General features: G+C 29.5%; 1 protein-coding gene across 4 annotated transcripts in view; it reads right to left on the bottom strand.

Moving 5' to 3' along the window:
* The window catches only part of shn (zinc finger protein schnurri), a 191641-nt gene that overhangs the window by 12991 nt on the left and 154740 nt on the right, over positions 1–23910 (bottom strand). For 3 of the 4 annotated variants that reach the window (XM_075367628.1, XM_075367655.1, XM_075367647.1), the window contains exons 8-12: positions 21422–21557; positions 17702–17819; positions 14151–14392; positions 6606–6999; positions 2487–3225 (exon numbers count right to left, since the gene is read on the bottom strand). In XM_075367628.1, the coding sequence (XP_075223743.1) occupies positions 2487–3225; positions 6606–6999; positions 14151–14392; positions 17702–17819; positions 21422–21557 (1629 nt within the window). The remainder of the gene's footprint in view (positions 1–2486; positions 3226–6605; positions 7000–14150; positions 14393–17701; positions 17820–21421; positions 21558–23910) is intronic. The other variant, XM_075367637.1, reaches the window with a different exon arrangement.

Here is a 23910-nt window from a genome sequence, read left to right as displayed (position 1 = left end):
GAAATTAAGCTGAATGTGGATGTGACATTACTTACAGTTTTAGCCTTTAAAAACTTACAGTTTTTAAAGGCTAAAGATAGTAATTGATACCACTTAATACTAAATAAAAATAAAGGTATCATAATAAGAAACAATATATATATATATATATATATATATTTTAATTTCATTCTGATCACTGCTTTTAATATATTATACAAATTAATAAATTCACCTAAGCAGCAAAAATTTTATGAAGACATGCTTTCTTAATGATAAATTTTTGTGTCATAGAAAAATGTGTTTGGAGAGCTACCACTTAACACCAGTTTTTTTATATGATGGTCATTCATATATAAACGGGAATTTTGCTGCATGGACTGAGGAGGAGCAATGAATGTGATGGGGTGCTGTGGGTAGTTAGTTGGATATGTGTGGAGGAGTAACTGGCGAGCCACACCTGTAGGTCAAGTTTCCATATCAGTAGCAGTATATCTGAGGCAGAAGGTACCATTGTCTTTTGCACAACAAATTATAATTCGATATCTTGCCAACGAAGGTATCAAATCCTCTGAAATTTTGATTCCAATCCAAGCACAGTTCAGAGAAACTATCCTGTCAAAAACTTAAGTGTCTGATTGGCCAAACACTTTAAAGTGGTTGTGATGCAATGAAGTCACAAACTTCATCTGTGGACCAGCGTCAATGACAACAACAACATTCAGGTCGTGTGTGACCTTGTAGAAGGTGACCACCACCGCATAACCGTTGCTGAAGTTATATCAGAGGTGAGCATAAGTTTTGGAAGTGTGTGTAGAATGTTATCAAGCACTCCTGGATACAGCAAAGTGTCAATGAGGTGCGTTCCATGTCTTCTGACTGACAAAAGAAATGTTTGGAAAGACATCTCAGCCACATCTGAATAGCTTTGATGAAGGAGAGACATTTTTTAGATTGTATTGTGACCTGTGATGAAACATGGGTCCACCAATACATACCAGAAAACTAGAGAACAAGTATGGAGTGGCGGAAAAGTGGGGAAGGGGCACCAATAAAGGCCAAGAAACACTTATCAGCTGAAAAAGTTCCGGCTACTGTGTTTTGTGACTTAAATGTGTACTATTGATGATTCCCTGCACGAATAAAGGAGGATAAATGTGGAATACTATACTGTCAGTTTGTTGGATGACATCAGGGCTGCCTACCGCAACAAATGACAATGGCAACCGATTCACAATGTCCCTCTCCACGACAACGCACAACCGCATACAGCAGCTCAGAGTTGCTATAAACTTCCTAAAATTCATTGGACACCCACCGTACAGTCCAAACTTGTCACCATGTGATTTTCAGATGTTTGGTTTGTTGAAAGAAGTTTTAAGTGGGAAAGATTTGAAAACAATGCCACAGTTGGACATTATGTATGCAATTGGTTGTTCGAGCAGTCATGTTGTTTTTTTGATGAGGCGATCAGGAAGCCACCTATGTATTTCTATTGAAGGAAACCATGTAGAAAAATAGATAATTTATTAGTAATTCTATGCAATATCAATAAAGCTATACAAACAAATTCCAGTTTATATTTTAATTACCTTCACAAAAAAATTATATTTTTAAAAATTACAAAATCAATGTAAAAAGTTTGAAATTTTAAATAACCATGTTACTGTGTCAAAAGTTCACATGTAATAACAAACCAAATTTCATGCAAACTTTTAACACTGCTATTTTTAATTTTTTAATTTTACTGTATTACAATGACTGAGATGATGGAGATATCTCTAAAAAGACTGTTCTATATAATTATGTATCTTTAACGTAAGAATATCTTCCTTGAATTTTTATTGGTTATGTGAATTCATTAATTCACAAATTATAATAATTTTTAAACTCACTTTATTTATCAATACCAGTTTTTAATAAATTAACCTCCTCAACAGGATCATAAAACAGAACTCACCACTGGAAAGGTCTTTCCTCAGGCTATATTCAGTCTGGATCTTTAATTACAAATTGCATTATGAAGTAAAAATAGTTTTCATTTTTTAGATATTGGTATATAATGATTATATTTAATGTAAATATAAAATTATAAAAAAAAGTCTTTTCCATCTATGCACCTCTGATTTAATTGCACTCTTTTCAATCATAACACAAAGTATAATGCTTTGGTTGAAAATACAGTGTTTTTATATAACGTGTAGCTGCTCTTTGATAATGAGTACTATTTTCTTCTGCTAATTAAGATGTTCATACACATAATAAAAACATTAAATAATGCAATAGACATAAAACTGATAGAAACCTTCTCAATAATAAAATTATCTTCAACCACTGTTAACAAAGGAATAATTTAAGAAGGTTGAAGATGCTAAATAGAGAAATTGCTATTATGAGAGGAGTCTCATACTGACTGGTGGTAAGTAAATAATAAATAGTATACAGAACAGTAAATTCAATATATTTAACAAATGTTTAAATATACATCAGCAGTAGAGATTTCTTACCTGACGTAGCTGGGTGAAGGTCCACTAGAAGGAGGTAAAAATTCGGCTTTTAATTTTTTATTTGGAGAAACAGTAGAACCAGTGTTAACACAGTTATCACCAGAAGGTGTATTTGATAATTTTAAAGCATGCTTTTTAGCATCAGTCGAAGTCTTAATTAAAATATCCAAAGCATTTTCTTTTGCAATCGCAACAGAATGTATCTCACAACCAGAATTATCATTAGTAACTGCCGAGTTGATTGTTGAGTATGTTTCATTACAAGTATCATCCTTGTTGGCAGAAGCAGTAATGATGGCAGCAGAACCAACAGAAACTGATGGTAACGATTGATTAACTGAGAGTAATTTTGATGCACTTGTAATAGGTACAGTTGTTGAAGATGCTGTTATACTTAATTTTCCTCTATTTTGGTCTAACACTGGATGTAATGTATTACTCATGTTATTATTACTAGTGCTACAAACTAAGCTTTGTTGTTGCTGTTTCATTGTTTGTTGTTTAACTGCACGTTCAGTTATGTAAGCTTTTAACAGATTATTATTATGATTTTCTTCAATGGTGCTGTGCATTGCAATATCCACCATCATATCACTTACAGCATGAGAATTAGAAATTGTGCGTTTCGAAGTTGGTAATGAATCAATTGTTGAACACAATGATGCTAATAATAAAGCAGCCTCACAAGTTTGTACCTGAGATCTTATATTGTTGTTAATTATAGAGCTTCTGTTTTCATCTGAAACAACATAATATATGACTTACAAGGTTAACTGCTGAACACAAACATAAAGCAAAATATGCAGATAAATATGTATTTGTCCAGATTTGCTCATATAGCTAAGTTACTTGTAAATGAAGCAGCTAAGTGACTAAATTTAAAAATGTTTCATCAACATGGGGGATCACTGGCTTTAAATAAAAATTCTGAAAAATATTCTCTAAAACAAACATTTGTTTCTAACTTAACAATTAGATGAATTATTTTAACTATGCTCAGCAAGTTAATAAGATAGGTAAGAAAGAGTAAAAAACAGGCTTATATTCATATAAAAACATTAGTCATCTCTACAGTTTATATATATTATTCACAAACTATGACTTGAAACTTCTGGTTTATGAAAAATAACTTCTGGATCAGAAGAGTACTTGTAATTACACATTTCTACAAATAAAAATATGCAGACCATAGGAAATCACTTTATGGTTATTCAGTTTTTGGTTTGTTTACTTTCCAACAGTGTGCTAACACAAAAATTCATAATATAATTCAGTAGTTGCAATCTACTTAAAATGTATTGAAGATTAGATAAATACTGAAGACATAACATTTTCAGCAATCATTGTTCTGTTCAGTATTCTTTTAGATAATGAATTCATAAGGCGAAATCTGTTACCATGTAAGTTACACCATATGTTAGCATCCTCTATTCATAATTTCACTTATATTTTTTTTGTTCATATTATTTATTAGTAACAAATTTTTGGTGCTCTGTTTGTTTTGTTATGGTTCTTTGTATTTTTATTTTTTAAAATTGATTATGGCACACATACTATTATTATATATATATATATATATATATATGTATATATTATATTATATTATATTAATCTGATCAACCCAAGTATAGAATTAAAAAATAAAATAGGATGACACCTACCTTATTCCATAATCCAAGAAAGAGCACTTTTGCGAGTACCTCGCATCATCAGTTGCTCTATATATTTTTTCAAATAGTTCGTTGCAAATTACACATTAAAATTAAAAACCCTATATTATAAATGAGATTTAAAATTGTTAAAAGATATTTTTCAATTAAATCAAAACAGAAATAATACTAAATTTTTTTAAATTCAAAAATTTTAAATCTTAAATTAAAATTAACAAAAGTGCATAACCAATATGAAGTCATTAATAAAATTAAATTAAAATCAATAATAAAAATAAAATAGAAATCCATATAGACTAGCTAGCCAAAGTTATGTACCTGTACAGAGTTGAAATACTATGAATTATCAATGTCTAAAGAAGTGCTGCTATCTACAGCAGCTTTTATGATTGTGTCATCTTCGTAAGCTGTATGTAAATTGATCAAATTAAATTTATTTTTATATTTGTATATGTAAAATCTTTCTAAAATGTCAAAACCCCTATTATATGTATTAATAATATTGCATTTCTTAAATTTCCAGTACTTCTAAATTTGTATGAATATTGTATATTGAATGTGTATTATTAATAAATGATCAGAAACATTGGAGAAACCCAATTTTCTATTTTATAATATCTAAAGTGTTCATCAAATCTAGTTTTAAAAGATCTAGTAGTTTTACCTAAATAAATATGGTCACAATCATTGCAATTTATTTTATAAATACCACACAAATTGTGTAAATCATATAAGTAGTACATGCATTATTTTTTAAATGTTTTATTAAATGGTTATTTTTGTCTTGTATGCAAGTTTAAATAAATTCTTCGTAAACCCTTGTTATGTTTTCAACAATATTATCAGTATATACATATTTTAAATATATATTGTCAATTTTTTGTGTGTTATTGATTGGTATGAAATATGTATTATTGTTAATTTTTGGCTTGTTTTTTGTATATATTATCTATTAAAGATTCATTATAACCATTATACTTAGTAATTTGTTTTATAATATCTATTTCTTTATTAGATTTGTTATTATTACACTTTGTGTAATTGATTGCTCTTATAACCATATTCGTATATGCATTCATTTTGTGTGACCATGGATGATTTGAATATCTATGTATGGTGGTTTTGTTGGTTGAGGATTTTCTATGTACTGAAGTTATGAACTGATTATTTTTATTCCTATTATCTATTTCAATACAAACATCTAAATAATTTATTTTCCTATTTTTATAAATTTCAAAAGTAAATTTCAATTCATTATGGTAAGAGTTTAACTTGTTCAAAATTATTAAATTTTAATTATATATAACAGCATTATAGATAACAAAAATATCATCAACAAACCTGGTCCAGAATAAAATATCATGAACATAAGTAATGCTATAAACAATTTTACTTTCAAAATTTTGTAAAAAAAATCTCAGATATGATGGCCTAACAATGGAAAGTCCATTAGTAAAGTATTTTCTTTAGTACAAAATTTTATCATCTAACTTAAAATAATTCTATTGGCAAATATTTCTAATAATAACGATAATAGTATCAATAAATAAAGGGTCTTCATGATTTTTTATTAATTTATATTTTATTATGTTGATTGTTTCATCTATGGGTATGCTAGAGTATATGTTACTAATGTCATAAAACTAACCATCCTAGTGTTATCCCCAATTTATACATCTTTGAATTTATTTACAAGTTTATATCCATTCTTTATATTATATTTATAATCTAAATTCATTTTGATTCTTAGTATTTTATCTATTACTAATTTATATATATATATATATATATACATACATAAGAACTTGATATTATCTGATATTTATCTGATCAACCTAAGTACAGAATTAATAAATAAAGTAAAGTAGGATGACACTTACCTTATTTCACATTATATATGCAAGAGCACTTTCACAAATTACTCACATCATCAGTTGCTCCACGTAACGTTTTACAAATATTCATATCAAAAATATTAAAGTTATGTGGAGCAACTGATGATGTGTCTGATGTGTCAACCACTTAGGTTGATCAGATAAATAAAATTTTTGTAGTACTGAGGAATATGATTCCTAAAGGAATTGACTTTAGAAAATGAAAAAAATTATATATATATATATATAAATGTATGTATAATTTCATTTTATATAGTATAGCCTATTAATTAAAAAAAAATGTTTTGTGTATATTGAAATAAGTGCTTCAAAATTACATTTTAAATTTAATTAAGGGAAAAGGTTTTCAGGTAAGATTTATGAATTATTCTTAACCTTTACAACTATCATATGAATATGCTGGCCCCGACCACCCCACATCACATTAATTTAAAAAGAAAATGAAAAGACAGAACAGAAAGGTATCATAAAAAGATATTAGTAATAATTTATTTAACATTAAATAAACTGACCAAATAAAACAATACTACAAAATTTCAAAGATATTAACATACCTGATGTTTTATTACTGAGATCAATTGGTGATACAGCAGTAGTACTACTGACATCTGAATCTGCATCAGTTTCAGTAATACTACCACTTACTTTTGTAATAATAGCCTCTGCTGAACAGTTAGTAGCAAGATTTCCAGTATCATCACCATCATCATAATTTTCACTATCAGCTGTACTCTGTCGTTCATCAAGGTGTGATTCAGTTGTTCTCTTCTTCAGTGCACTCTTCTTATCATTGCTCTTATAATGAATGGATGGAAAATAATACCTTGAGGCAACTGTGCTTGCACCATCACTGCTTTCACAATGAGTAGATGGTTTCTGTGCAGTGCACATTGTAGGCTGCTGTTCATCGTAACTTAAATCTCTAGCTAATCTTGTATTATGTGATACCTATGGCAAAGGAACAAGAGAAGATTATCAAATTAAAAAAAAAAAAAAACAACTTAAGATTAAATTTAAAAAAAAGGAATTTTACAGCGGGTTCATTCATATACAGTGAAACTTTGATAATTCAAAACCCAAGGGACTATTAAAAAATTTTGAATTAATAACTAGTACAACAAAATTCCTATTATCAATCTAACCTAACTTTTATGTTTTATATGCTTTCTTTTGGTTAGGTAACCCGTAGGTGAAATAGTTTCCTTTTTTAAAGGCAATATGTTTTTATTAACTTAGATGCAAAAAAATAATACAACAATTTTTAAGACGATTATTAAGTTTAAATACAGTGGTAATAAATACAGTACATACAGTCAGTATACATATTTACAACCTACAGTTATTGGTGTGTAAAAAAATATACCATAATTTTAACTTGTTTCTTCTGTTTATTTTGAATTTTCATGACACTTTATTCTAACTTATTTAAACAACTAAATATTTCTGGCCCTGTATTTACTTGACCTTCAAAGTACGACTGTAATTTACTTAACATTTCCAATGCTTCTTTACTGTCAGGCAGCGGTAGCTGTTCTTCTTCCTCAATGTTGCCATCTTCATCGTCTTCTAACCTTTCCTCTTTTCTAACTTTGGCTACGATTTCTTCATCTGGTGTTTCACTGCTAATGATGATATCATCATCTACACTTACAAGCACAGCAAAAGGTATACTGGCAAGTTCGTTCCGATTCTCCAGTTCATTTATACTATTGTCTTCATCATTCTCTTCACAAATGTTACTTCTATCTGTTTATATAATGAATCCAGCAATCTTAAAACAGTTTGAAATGGTATTGGTTTCCATGCATTTAGTATAAATTTGTGTCTAACAAATTAATACTAAATGTTTGAATTGATTTTGTTATTATTTTAGTTACTAAGAGATTGTGATTATAATATTTCAAATATGGTCCAGCAATTGACACACAGAAGTTATATTCAGTGGCAAATAAGACGTGGGTGAGCAGGACAGTTGTCAATGAATAAAATAACTTTTCTTTTCTGCAAAATGGACCACATAACAATATATTGCGATGTATTGCTTACTTCTGTAAACCCCTTCATTACGCACTGGAGTATCTGGAAATTTAGGCCCCCTTTGTGTTTTCTTCGATCTATCTCCATTACAATTACATTCTAAAATCTTATCCTTATTTTTTAAGCAGGTGAATAATGTTGATAAAGGAATTCCATACATCAGACTATATTCTTCCTCCACTTTCAACTGCTTTAATAATTTCAGTATTTTCTTTCAGTTAAAGTTTTGTATCTACAGTTGGCTGACTTATCAATTAACAGATTGCAAAACAATTCAAAATTAATGCCGTAAAAAAAAAAAGAAAAAAAAACAATGAAATACTACTAAACAAATAAGAAACAGTAAACAACGATTACAGAACAGATCCATCTCTTCATTCAATATCAAACATGAATTTAGTTCAAGCATAAGGTAGGGGGGATTATTTATGAATAACCAAGATTGTCACTGACAATAAATATAACACTAATAAAGAAATGAGATCACTTTAATGACAGAAATACAAGTGCTTTTGAGTAAATTAAACATAAAGAAATGGAATAAATGAAAATAAAAACTTTAATTGATGAATATTTTTATTTTGAAATTTTGAGTTACAAGGTTTATTTAACAAAGTATACAAAATTGATGGGGATGAATATTTCTTCAAATTAACAAGTTTCAAATTATCAAGGATTCACTGTAATTAACTGAAGGTCAAATAGGTAAATGATCTTTATAATTATTTATCTATTCACCTATTACTTTAATATGCATATATTTATTGTTTATAACAGATACATACCATACAAGTATATTATTTTACATGAAATATTTAAAAAGGCCAAAAAAACATAGCATAAAATTCCCAGCAAATCAGGATTACATTTAAGTATGTAAGTAAAGAATTACAACAAAAAAAATTGTTCTATACTTTGAGAAAAATTCTGACATGGTATCCATATGGGACCATATCTCCCCAACCCCTTGACCAATTGTAACCAAAATCTAATGACATCAATTAATCATATTAAAAAAAAATTCATAAAAATTGGTTGATCCAGTCTGAAAATATCAGGCAAAATAATTACTAACCAAAAAAGGCAATAACACTTGGCTGAATTTTTCCCCTTAATGAAAATGGCCAAACACATAACCAAAGAGATATGGTGAATGTAATGTAATCATTTTAATTAATACAATAGGCGAGTCCAGAAGCAACAAAAAAGGGTGTTACCCCTTCACCTTTATGGGGTTTTTCACCAGACCAAACCCCATCAGAAATTACTTTTATCAACTTAAGGATCATTAACAATAAAAAAAAAGATTACCTACCCTTTAAATGAAATTTTGAGATATGGGACCCATAACATCTCTATTTAACTTCACTCTTGATCATTTGTAACCAAAGTTAAATGTAATATCCTGCATCTTCAATTGGTATTAAATTCTACATCTATTACATTAAAACATATTCTTCATTCTGATTAATTTAGATTACAAGGATTTCAGTATAACAGAATTTCATCATAAAGTACTACACTACACACAAGTATAAGGATATTTTTTCTAATTCTTAGAAAAAGAAGGAGAGATAGCATTTCAGACTTTTATTCAGGGGTCCCAGGATCAAATCCCAAACAGGCATGGCATTTTTTCATTTGCTACAAAATTCCTTTTCCATATTCCTAAATATCTTCATGTCTGTGATTCAAATATCTACAATTCTTGTAAGCTTCTGTGGTGAATTAATTCATCAAGAAAAAAATTTAATATTTAATTCCTTATAACCATTCTTTCTGTCGCATTTCATCATTTTCTTTATTTTCCTCTAATCTATTTTCTCTTCTACTAATGATTTCATGACATTCAAAATTTCTGGGTTCAGAATTAATTCTGAGGTTCTGTCAAAAGAATAACATTAAAAGTGAATCACAATGACTTGAATTCAACTCCTGTATTCCTTCAAAGTACAAGTTAAAATGCAATGGAAATAGACTAGACTACACACTTCTTTTCTGATTTCTATTTGAATCAGACAGAGCCTATCTCAATACACTCCATACATTTTGATTCAATTTTCTTTAAAACATTAAATATTTTATTCCATTTTACAATATTATATACCTTCTCCAGATCAGTACATGCTATGAAGATGGCTACATTCATCTTAAGCTGCCTTCTAAGATTAAGCAAAAGGCAAAAATGGCATCTCTTATATCCATTATCTTTCTGAAATCCAACTGGCCTCCATTTAATATCTTCCATTAAACATTCTTTTCAACTATAGATTATTTTTTAAGCATAAGAAAATGTCTGAGCTGATAATGCAACAGTTCTCACACTTACCTGCTCCTGTTTTCTTTGTTGTGATAAAAATTATATTTTTTCTTTAAATCTGCTTCAGTCTCATGAACTCTTCACACTAATCTGTTTTCTCTGTGTAATCTTACCTCTTTAACCAAACAATTTCGATGATGTATTATCTACCACTGTTGTTTACTTTTTGTTTGTATCAATTAACATGTTCCGAACAATTAACATGTTCCGGCTTCTTATTGTTCATTCTCCAGTCCCGTGCACCACATGTGCATTAACTGCAGTCATTACATTCTACGTTGTAGCAGTCGGACCTTCATTCACGTTTGTTATATTTTAGTGGCGTGTTGTTTGATATGTTTTGATACTTGGTCTCAGTTTTTTTTTTGTTTTTTTTAATTACTTATTATGACTCAGAGTATGGGTGGGGGGATGATAATGAATATGAGTGTGAAACTGGAAAAGATGACGGAGAAAACATAACACTTATTACAGAACAAAATTCTGACGACGATTGGTTTTGAAAAGTTAGTTGATGAACAAAATGATGACAAACAGATTCATGTTCCTAATAACCAAATGCCTACAGATTTACCTTCTAATATTTTGTGGGCATCAGTAAAATATTGAAAAATATCCCGCTTACCAGAAATCCAGGTTTACATGTGTCGATTCCTAGTGAAAGTAAGCCAATTGATTTTTTTTTTTATTTGTTTGCTGATGATGAATTTTTACTCTTCTGTTGCTTGAAACAAATTGGTATGTGAAGAGATTGAAAGCCGAAATTATTTCTCCCAAGTCACATGTGCTCTCATGGAAACAGCTGAACAAAGATGAGCTACAAATATTTTTGGGGCTAGTGCTTCACATGGGTAAGATTAAATTGAACAGATTGAAGGACTACTGGCTTACTCATCGTTGATATAAATTCTATGTTTCCATGATTTTATGGGATGAAATAGATTTTTGACAATTTTAAGATGCCTCCATTTTTTCAAAATCAATCAGAGGATCTTGGCCACAGACCTGCTGACTGCTTATATAAAATAAAGCAGTTGCTTATTTTTTTTAATAATAAAATGAACACTTTGTATTATCCTGTTAAAGAATTATACACTGACAATTCAATGTTGTTATGGTGAGGTCGATTAATAATAAGACAATATATAAAAAATAGAAAGCATACATATGGAATAAAACTGTATGTTCTAACCGAACCTGACGGTACTGTTTTAAAGCTCAACGCATATACTGGTGTTATGGATGATATGGTGAGAAAAGATCATGCAGCAAATATTGTACTTCATTTAGTGGGCGGAAAATTAAAGGCAGGGCACGCTTTGTACATGGATACTTTTTATAATTCATTCCATCTATCCAAGAAATTGTTGGAACTGGACACACACCACTGGTACTCTCCACAATAATAGGAAAGAACAAAAATTAAACCAGTGCCTATCATTAATTAATTATCATTAATTATAGCAAGTATATGTTCAGTACTGATCACAAAGATCAATTATTGTCTTACTACCCAGGTGCCAAAAAAACAATCCGCTGGTATAAAAAACTAGCATTTCATATTAATGATATGATGATGCTCAATACACTCAAACTTTACAGCAAAACAGGAAACTTGAAAATACCATATCATGATTTCCGATTATAGAACTCTTGCTGGAGAATGTTTCACAGGAACAAAAACCGGCAGTCCCAGCTGTTCAAGGAATGCACACTACATGGGTATATGTGAGGTAACTGAAAAAGGCCGAACTCTCTGCAAAAGATGCCGCTTTTGTACAAAAAATAATAAACTTAAAGTCAATATGTTTTATTGCAAGACCTGTAAAGATTTCACTGGATTGTTTGAATGTTTCGAACCATATCATACAAAATTTTTATAAAATTAAAAATATAAATAAAAAAAACATTTTCATAATAAGCCAATTCTGTTTACTTAGATTCTATAAGTTTTTTTGTGAGATTACATTTTGAATCATTACTATCATTTGAATAGTTAAATTTATTTTCTAAATTTTTCTCTTATTTTTCCATGTGCGAAGCTTAACTATCCAGTGAATGTTTTTTTTTACTTCAAAACACTTCTACACCAACAAATGTCATTATTTGTTCCTAACATTTTACTAATTTAATTTCTAGGATGGCTTTACCATTTCCTTCTTTCATTATGTTTAGAATTCTTATATTTTCTGTCTTCATCCAACAAATCTAACACAACTTATGTTATGTTTTTTACAACTATTACCTTTTTTACCTCTGCCTTAATTATTCCCTTTTTCAAATTTATTGATTTGTGTTCTTCTGCATCACATTTTAAGTAATTTTTAGATTTATACAATTTTGTATTTTTTTTTAAATTTAATTTCACATTATTTTCTTTTAATATTTCTATATCCCATCTCTTTGTTCTCATTTTTCTAGTCATCATAACTGTTCATTTTTCAATCTATATTTCAGCATAACTAAGTTGTGGTCAGAATCAATGTCTGCTCCTGAGCATGTTTTATAGTTTAAAAAAATAATTATATATAATACTGACACACTAAAAACTTACAATAAAACAATAGTAATACACATGTGCAAATGAATGCATACATGCATGCACAGCAGACACTGTTATAAGCTTGATTAGCGGACAGACTTCAGTAAGTTGCTGAATAAAATATTGACTAGTTTTAACAATGTCGGAGTAGTTTTAATCAGTAACTATCACAAATATGTTACTGAATGCAATTTAAAGGCGAAACGAAAAAAAATCTTTTGATTGTTTCATTATTTTTTTAAGTTTTAATTAATGGTATTTCAAAAACAAGAATAGTTATTGAAAAGTGTATTTCATCATTTCCCACAAGATCATCTTACTATTAAAAAAAACTGAAGAAGGCTTCAGATGATGAAGTAAAATTTCAAACGCCATAAAACAACATTTTTTCAACTGCCCACATTTAAATCTATTTATATTATCTGATAACACTCATTTTTTGCAAAGTTTTCTAACAACTTGTAAATATATAACTTCTAGCCACAAAATTAACTTAAGAGTTATGTCATGAATTTTTTAAATGTTAATTTATATAAAACTGATTCAATTTGCCATTAAAAAACTAAAGATTTTACTGAAAATAAACCAAAATCTAACCTGTAAAATCAAGCTCTAAATAAACATAATAATTTGTGTAACTGTTGTTTGTGATCATGAATTTTAATTACTAGATTAAAAAATTGCCACTAAAAGTAGAATAATCAAGATAAATAATCAGAAAAATATTTTTATGATAAGGAAATTATCACTACACACAATTTTGTGATTTGGAGACAAATTTTCTATTTTTTTAATTACTAATTGACAGTGGCATTAACTCCTATTACTAATGACAGTGGTCATTAGCTGCTATAACAAATTAACCATACTGTAAAAACTGTACTCAGCATTTTTAATTTTAGTGACCTAAAATATCAGTAAATTAAGCATGGCTTCAAATTGTTTTTTACTCCTAAACCTGTCAAGTCCCATGACTATATTCACTGAGGTGTTCTAGACCATAAGGGATGCAGTGTGCCATGTTATATAGGACCCTAAAAAAGTCCTTAATTCTACTATGGACAAGTTTAGTAAAAAAAAAAAATGTATTTAAAAGAATTCAAGCAATCGCATACAAATAAAAATTATAGCAAAACAAAATTTAATACCTACTAATAAACATCAGATTGAAATTTTACACACTATTGATATAATACTAACCTTTTCTCTTTCTCTCTGAGCAGTCATTGCAGTCAATGTTGGAGTTTGTGGCTGTGATACATGGGATGATGTGTTTGTAAATGAATACGGGTAAGTACTAGGTCGTATTGCTACAAGTCCAGCTTGAACATGTACTGGTGGTACTGTAACTGCAGCAGCTGACACAGCTACTTCAGATAATGTGAGAAGTGAACGTGCAGCAGCTTCTCTTTCTAACCTACTATTCCAAGTATCAGCATCATCTGATAAAAAGTAAAAAATATAATAAAAATAAGTACAAAAAGAAAACATAAATTATTTATAAAATATATATTTATGCATTCAGTTATGAATATTTGGTAACATATAGTGAAGATTGAAGATGCTTCCAGAATCCTGCATTCTTGTGTAAGTAAGAAAGAAAGAAATTTACATACTAGACAAAATTATCAAGTTTGGTAATACTATCTGACTCTGAAAGCAGGTAAACTATCATCATCTCTTGAACAGCTAAACCAATAAGTTGTTTAAACATAATCTAAAAAACAATTTAATATTTATAAATCACTTTTTGTTATAACAATGTGACAAAGGAAATTAAAGCACTCACACTGTATGTTAAATTTTCTTTATTTAATACTGGTTATAAAAAAGAAATCTTAGAGGATTTAAAAATAAAAAATAAAACTGTTTATAGCATTAAAATATCAATGATTTGACATTTCAGATAACAAACTTTTCAGTTTAGTTTGAGATTTTAGACAATGAGAGAAGTAAAAGGTTCAGTGATATCTTAACGATAGACATCTTAGCTGTTACTAGGGAGATTTGTGCAATCCTCAGAAAGTAAACTTACTTTCAGCCTCCGGGAATCACCATAAGGTATTACTTCAGAAGATGAATGATGATATGTATGAGTGTTAAGTGAAGTATAGTCTTGTACAGTCTCAGGTTGATCATTTCTGAGATGTGTAGTTAATTGAAACCCAACCACCAAAGAACACCGGTATCCACAATCTAGTATTCAAATCTGTATAAAAGTAACTTCAAAATCAGCTGATTTGCAAAGATGTGTTCACCACTAGATCAACCTGGTGGGGTTTAGAAATTAAACTTAAAAATTGGATTCTTAACTGTACCTCTAGCAGTTTTAAAGAAAAATGTCATAAAGCTCAAAAAACATAGTTAGGTTTCATATTAATTTCCTTCTTTAAATTGCTAATAAGCAAATAAATCTTGTAACAAAATTTCTGAGAGAATCTAATTCTGAAAAAAATTGATACAGGAAAAATCATTTAAATAAAAATATATCAACATTAATACAAATAAAAATTAAAGAAATCCAATTTTTATTTAACACTTTGATTGCTACAATCATGAAGAAAATATTTACCCATCTGCCAAATTATTTTTGCATTTTGTACCTTTTACATTCCATTCGTTACACAAAGACGCTACCTCCACTTTAAATAACCTAAAATAGTTCATAAAATATTGTGGCACAAATAAATTATCTACAGAAATAATACAATAATCATCACAACACATTTGACAGTAGCATGTAACACTACTGCTCTTGCTATGAGCCGCTACTATTGTGTATTCAACAGCTTCTTACATTACAATACTCTCCTTTCTCAGTCATTGTGTTTTACAATTTCCATTATTTTAGCACATATTTTTCAATTAGAGAAACTGATTGATTTAAGACAGTTTTTTATTTTAGTCCACAAAAATACAAAAACATACCTATTCAAAAACATGTACGTACGTCACAGATTTTTATTTGTCTAAATCTTAATTTTAAAATTTAATTACAGTAAAAATAGATAATTCATAAGAAAATTTGAATATGATGGACATACATACACATATACAAAAATTTGGAATTTGATTTTTAGAGTTCAGGAACTAATCATCACCAAATATGTTAAGTGTTTGAAACTCTTAATCCCCAAAACCTTCTAAACGATTAACACAAGGAAAAAAATTAAATATGCAATAGTTGATTCATTCTTTTACTATTAACTAATTTTTTCCATTCAGTAATATTTTATCTTCAAACATTTACATAACCAACTAATTTAAAATATAGTTCAACTTTGAAAATACAGTTCAAACTGCTCACAAATAAAGACACTGCTGAAAAAGTAACATATGGTCTCATGTACTTTTCTTTCACTAATTGTTTCAATCTACCATAGTTTACAGTGGTGGGGGAAGGCGAATTTTATGAACAGACATTATTCAGTAAATTTTACATGGGGAGTTAATCCAATTTTTAGTTAATCTTGTGTTTCAGAATTCTTCAGCATACATATTCCTGTTTTATGATATTAATACTGTAAAAGAATTGATAAAATAGTTATTGACTTCTGGCCACTCTAGCAAAGATATAAATTTGGTTATAGATTTTTTAAATTTAATCTACAATTTTAAGAATTCTAAGTTAATTTATTACGGTTATAAAAGATAAATTCATGAAATAAAGCAAAAGTAGAAATTTTGTACCTTCAAAAAATCAAAATGATACATAAAATCAAAAACTACTACTACATCATCAGTTTACAAACAATAAAAAACAAACATACCCACTAGTTCTACGTAGGATGTCTGAAGAAGTGTTCACTGCTAATAGTACAGTGCAAAGGTTCCATGATAGGACATTATAAGTAATAAAAAACCAGTCCTTTGTGGCATTCATGATGTTAATTTTCCACTTTTTGCTTTCATGTTTTATAAAGAGTATATTTCAATACTCACCACTTTTTTTTTTACTGAACATTTTAGTATTTTTCATTATTCATTCTCATTCTTAATTCCTATCTTTTTACAGACACTATTTTTCCATATTGATTCTTTATGTGTTTATGTTGATACTCCTCATACCTCCCCACCAGTCCAATTATCCAACCCCACCCTAAATGTCAACTGTGTTTTCTAAATTTTGATGAGTGACACTTCTTAAAGCACTAAGGACAGGCAAAATACTCCTGAGCAATATAAATAAATCCTTATTGTGATTCAATACAGGTCAATGTAGCCTGGCAGGTGGTTTCCCTACTGCTACCAACTGGGCAAGCTCATACTATCATATATTCTCATAAACATTTTGCAGTGTTACTCTGTCTACATCTTCAAATACAGCATGCTTATCCCTAGACCAGCAGTATAATCTTGCAATTCTAATGCCAGCACAGCATTCAAACAATCTATTAGTATATAAATTAACCCTATTTCAAATGCATTCCTTAGAATGAGTTCCACTTTCTTGTTTCTTAGTACTTAATCATATATTCTGTTTGCCAGTCATTGTTCTCACTTAAAGAATTTAGAATACCATGAAATTTATATTTTATATGTTGTTAATGGTTTTGTTTTGTAGCCTTTATAGAGGATCTAAAGGCAAAAAAATTAAATGAAAAATAACAATGATAGTAGTAATAATATGCAAAAGAATAGTTAAAACAAGTAAAGGTTAAGAAATAGGAAGAGGTGCTTTACAATCAATGTTTCCACCACAGAAAGACAATCATCAATATACATTTACATCATCTGCTACCATAATTCACCTTCATTGTCATCATCCTCTTCTTCATCTTCTTCATCATCATCATCGTCATCTTCCTCTTCCTCCTCTTCTTCAGATTCCTCAGCATCAGTAAGACCCTGGTCTGCTCGCATTGCCTGCTATTACATGATAAAGCAAATAAGGTAAAATCAGTCAGAAAATGTTTCCACAAACATTACAGAATTTCAAAAACTGAACATATACAAACTTAAAAAGCCTCATACTCAAAATCTTTGTGATTCACATTAAAATATATGTCAACAGGAATTATCTGTAAAGGATGACACAGATTTTTAACCTTTATTTTACCTCTCCCATGTCTTATTTGACTAAATATTAGTTATTCTTCAAAAATAGTTGTACATAGACCCTACCCTGCCAATGGAATTTTAGCTGAAGAAATTTTAGACATTTGTAAGAAATGTACTACATACATTTAAATGTTCATGAACTATTTTTTGAAATATTTTATTTATTAGGAAAAATAATGACCAATAAGGTAAAAAACAATTCAAAATTTTCTAAACTCTAGCCCAATCCAAGATGAGTCCCAAAATGTATTAGATGCTCCAACTGACAATTCCCTCTCTACACCTTACAAATTAAGATAGAGGAAATACATTATTGAAATTCCAAACTGTGAAATTCTTGATTGACAGTCCATTAAATGTAATACATAGAAAGGCACACAAATAATAGTCATGTGTAAAAAAAATGCTCAATTAGATAAAATATATGAATAATAAATGTGAATCTACAAATACAAAATACTCAGGTACCTGAATATTAAATATATTGAAAAAACAAATGTTGATCCTAAAAAAAACATTTTTAGTTCTGATCTAGTGATATTAATTGCAATAAACCTGTTTACAGACATTACTTGATTGCTTTAACTAAACATACTTGACTGAAAACATAATTTAAAAAACAACAAATTTAATTTAATTACAATAAAAATTCTAAGTGGTTAACATATATCATAAAAATAAGAATAAAAAGAATATAAATAAGAATCATTCATATAAATTTATTCATATAAATAAGAATCATTCATGTATCATAAAAATAAGAATTTTATTATATAAAATTTAGTCTAAATGAGTTACGCTTCAAACTTCAGCTCAATACGTTCAGGACATTAAAGCATAGATTAGCTTATCTGAACCCTTAAAACATATAAAATAAAAAATGAACATTGTAAAAAGTTATTGAACAAAGTTTTTTTGACAGTTTTTCAATAAACAGAATTTGGAAAAATGCTAAAGTAATTGGAAACGTTACTACATAAAACTAAGCTTCAATAATACAAGTGAGCAACTTAAAACTGGTCCAATGCAGAAGATTTATCTCCACATAATAATTTTATAAATAAATTAAAGAAATTTGACAAAAAAAAACTTAATACTTAATTTATTGGTGAAAATTTACATAATATTTTTACAGAAGATGTTGGAAGTGAGCACCCTACTCAGCAGTTCATTTTCCTACTTAAGTAATAATGTTGAGACATCTAATGCAAAATGTAACATTAAATGGTTTCATTAACATGGAGAACCAATGTATGTGATGTGATGCTCAGGTCTTTTGAAAAAAGCACTTGAATTTGGTCATCTGAGCCTAGACAAAAATTTTGAGGAACATTTCTTTCTACATTACCAGTTGAATCAAAAATTTCTCATCGTTGTTTTTTAAACAAATTAGAAAGGTTATTTTTTACTAATTGTTTGAATACCTGAACAATATCTGATTTTTGCAATTTGACATCCCTACAAAGTCAGAATCATTCTTTGTCAGTCATAAAGTACAGCATTAAGTCTAATTGACCATAAGCAATTTTAATGAGAAGCCAGTTACAGTAATTAGGAAATTTCAGAATATCTGCTTCCTTATGCTGTTGCATAAACGTTTTACAATATATCTTAAATTTAAAGAATGTAAAATCTTATGGCATGATGTGTATTTGAGGACATTTTGATCTGATAATTTTCTTATAGATTTTTTTGATTTGTGAAAATTCTTTGTTGAATTTTGGCCTCTCGAGAAACAGTCCAATAGGCATCAATCACAGATAACAAATCACAGAGCTGGACTCTCAACAAATATTTCTATAGCATTTGTACCTCATTTGATGAGTCCAGACAGGTGCAACATACACCTTATAACTTCAAATACACCCTTATATAGAACATGCATGGTTTTGAAATTAAGTCCTCAATTGGGGTAAACTAATCTCTAAACACTGAAGAAAGCAGTACAACCCATTTTGGTAGCACATTGAAAGTGCTCCTTGAACTGAAGATTCTAATCAAGGACACCTAGGTACTTCTGCAGCAGACATACCTAATTTGATGACCTGCCATCAAGATCATCGTGTAACAGCTAGTCTGCCCTTGAGCAAAATTATCATAGTTTACTGGACTAAACACCATCTAATGTTGCACCTCTGCCTTTGTAATTTCCACAGATAAAACATCAGAATGAAACGCAGCAACTTCCTCTTGAACTTGCAGATGATACAAAATTATATTACTCACCTAAATCAGGAAACAACGAAGACAATTATAACATGGTGAAGCACCAGTTATCCAATATTTTTTGTCAACTTTTTTAATCCAATCATCTGTTATCACCAGAGGTCAGTCACTACATTCTTCATCATGAACATTTGTTTGTCCTCTTCAAAATGAAAAGCATCTCATTTTTTTACTCTAACATCACTCAAAATATTCGGCATGTAAAAGTTAAAATTTGTCGGTGAATTTCAGCCACACAATAGTTTTTTGCTATCAGAAATTGGATTACTCTGCGTACTTCACACTTGGCAGAATCACAAATTGTGGCACTCATTATAAATGGATGAATATATACAACAAACAACAAAATGACTAAACTATTGTTACTAACAGCTGATTTTTAATTAAAATAACTGAGCTACACAAGAAACATCTGTTTACATCACGTATAACGATGGCATATTCAAAATTGACCTTACTTTAAAGACAATGTCTGTCTGTGTCTGTGTGTGTGTGTGTGTGTGTCTCTCTCTCTCTCTCTCTCTCTCGCGCGCGCGCGCGCGTGTGTGTGTATAAGTGCATGCGCGCACTTACATTAATAAACAATATTTCACACAGCACTTTAAACAATAGAAATATCATAAAATAAAATCTGATAGATATTAGAAAAGATCCATCATTCAAACTTATAAAAATACTGATTGATGCAATATTATTTCATCATTTATGCTTAATGAAAGATATTTATTTTTCATTCACATCAAAAACATAAGCCACAAGCCTTGTAAGTACAAGGAGCTTGGACTCCTGAATTCAGAAGTAAACAGATAATCAAAAAAAAACTTGAGATTTTCAAACCAAGGTAAAATGACAAACCAATATATAGAACCTAGGGAATTACACAACGAAGGAATTCATACATTATGTAGTAACCACTTCATTTTTTTAAAAGGGTTAGGTTATTTTATTAATGAATACAGATATTTGAAAAACTTATTCAAAAATGTTTTTCGTGTGTACATGTTAATGATTCCATTAAACTAAAATTATTATTTACACATAAAAGAATGATATAAGAATTTCACTCTGAAGTGAATTGTTCAATTTTTCTTAGTTAGTTCTTCAAAATACTTAGCGTTTACAACATTTTTGGTGTCGATCAAGGCACCATACAACCAGTATGGAAATAATACAATATTAATTACCTGTCTTGCTAACATCTCTTCATTAATACATGAATCATCAACCAAAGTAGGCACTGGATTTAGTCCAAGTTCAACACATTTTTTAAAATGTGCTTTAGATTTCATGTGCTTCGTTAAATTTCCTTTTGTTTTGAAACTAGTAAAAAAAAAAAAAAAAAAACAAACAAATAATATAATTAAAATAGGTTGAAAAAACTAACAAATTTGTTTCCTCTTTTAATAAATAAACAAAAACACAAAAAATTATGCTAAAAATTATATTTTTGGTCAGAAATATAGAAAAATTCAGCATATAAACATAAATTCAAATCTTAATGTAAATTTAATTCCAACACAGAAAGATTTTTAAAAATATACATTTTTAAACATATACAAAGATGACCTAAACGAGATTATACGTTTAATTTGCTAAGGGATTATTACTTGAATAAAAGTAATAGAACATTGAGAAATTCCTTTGTTTAAAAAAAACTTAAAACTAACACTTTAACAACAGGAAGTGAATAAACATGATCAAAAGATTAATAATTATAATTCCAGCCTTTTTACTTAATCCATGATAAAAAAACTTTTTAACTGGGATCAGCTGGTAATGATTCTGTCATACAGAAAGTCAAATAACACACCAGTTATAGCTCAAATGTAAAGATAAATTAGTTATAAATAGCAATTGGCAACAATGAATGGTTTCAGCATGAGCAATTGCTTTAAATAGTGTGTTGGCATGTAACTTCCACATTGCTGACAGTTCATTGTTGTTGTGAGACAAGAGTTTTAAAATGAATGTGGTAGTAACAAATCCCACCAGTTGTAATTAGATTAAGTAATTAGATTTCTAAATACAGGAGGACATAATGCGACTGAAATTCTAAGCTAATGAAAATATGGGCCTACTGCAATATGTGAAGGAAAAGTGAGGCAATGGTGTCATGAGTTTAAGGAAGGCTATTCAAATGTTCACGACGATCAGAGAAACAGCAAGCCTAGTGTCCAGACTGATGATCTCACTGAACATGTGAATGCAAAAGAGAAAAATCATTGCTTTACAATTAGTAATTTTTCTCTAGAATTTCCAGAAGTTTCAAAGACAATAGTGTTGGGAATCATGACTGATACTCTAGGCTTTTGTAAACTGCATGGACGATGGATGCCAAAGATGTTGACTAGTGCTTACAAAGATTACAGAATGACAACCTGCATATGCTTTTCTCGACCACTTTAACCACAAGGGTGACAAATATCTTCCTACATCGTTACTGGTAACAAAACATGGATTTTACATCAATGCAAAGACAAAACAACAATCCATACAGTGGCATCATTCCAATTCATCTTAACTGAAAAGATTCAAACAAGCCCAGTCTCGAAGAAAAATAATAACTGTATCCTAGGACCAAAAGGAAGTACTTTTGATTGATTTCATAGAATCTAGAAAATCTATCACATCACAAGTCTATTGTGAAACACTTTTTAAACAGTGTTGTGCCATTCTAAACCAATGACAGGGAATGCTAAGGAATTGTACTTCTTCACAATGCACTTGCACACTTCCACACATGCATACACAATAGAAACAATTAAAAAATTCAGATGGGAGATTTTTTATCATCCCCATTACAGTCCTGATCTTGTGCCCATTGATTACTATCTCTTCCTATACCTCAAAAAATGGCTTGCATTTCAGCAATTCAAAGAAAGTGAAGAGTTGAAAATCTCTGGGCAAAATTGGCTACAATCCCAGGCAGTGGAATTTTAAGCATGGGTTTGAAGAAGCTTGTTTCATATCAAAAGTATTTGGAACAAAATTGTGATTATATAGAAAAATAAAGTTAATATGTAACTATTTGACACTATTAATAAATTTTTTTTTTTCAAATGTTCTCATTTTGCTACTGATCGGCTCTTACCTTTGAACTGTGCCCTGTGTTACTAAAATCAGAACAATTCAGTAGATAGTTAACGCAAATAAGTAGCATTCAAGTTATTCATATACAGAGTGATTCAAAGAAACGGGAAATTTTGAAATTTATGTTGGTAGCTGTGGGCGATTGGTACCACTTGATAAGTGGCGCCTCTCTAACCTAACCTGCCATTTAGTAGTCATGGATCCTTGGAGTGGTGCGCAACGTGCATTTGCTATCAAAGCTTTTTACAAAAACAATGACAGTGTGGAGGGAGCGCGTAGAGAATTTCGCCGTCATTTTAATCTGGGACGGCACGACCATGTTCCATCAGCACATGCAATTAAAACATGGATATCTAATTTTGAGGAAACTGGTTCGGCAATGAAAAAGAAACCTCCAGGCCATGAGCGAATCGTCCGTACACCACAGAATGTTCAAGCTTTAAAAGATGCTGTCACACGAAGTCCACATCGGTCAATCCGTCATCTCTCAGCATCTTTACAATTGCATAGTTCAAGTGTTCGAAGAATGTTAGTGAAGGACTTGCAATTCCATCCATACAAGTTGCAGATCGTCCAGGAACTG

This window comes from Lycorma delicatula, chromosome 1 (assembly GCF_047948215.1).
Source record: "Lycorma delicatula isolate Av1 chromosome 1, ASM4794821v1, whole genome shotgun sequence".
NCBI lineage: Eukaryota > Metazoa > Arthropoda > Insecta > Hemiptera > Fulgoridae > Lycorma > Lycorma delicatula.
The sequence above is the reverse complement of the archived record's forward strand: the minus strand, read 5'-3'. Positions and strand labels throughout refer to the sequence as shown.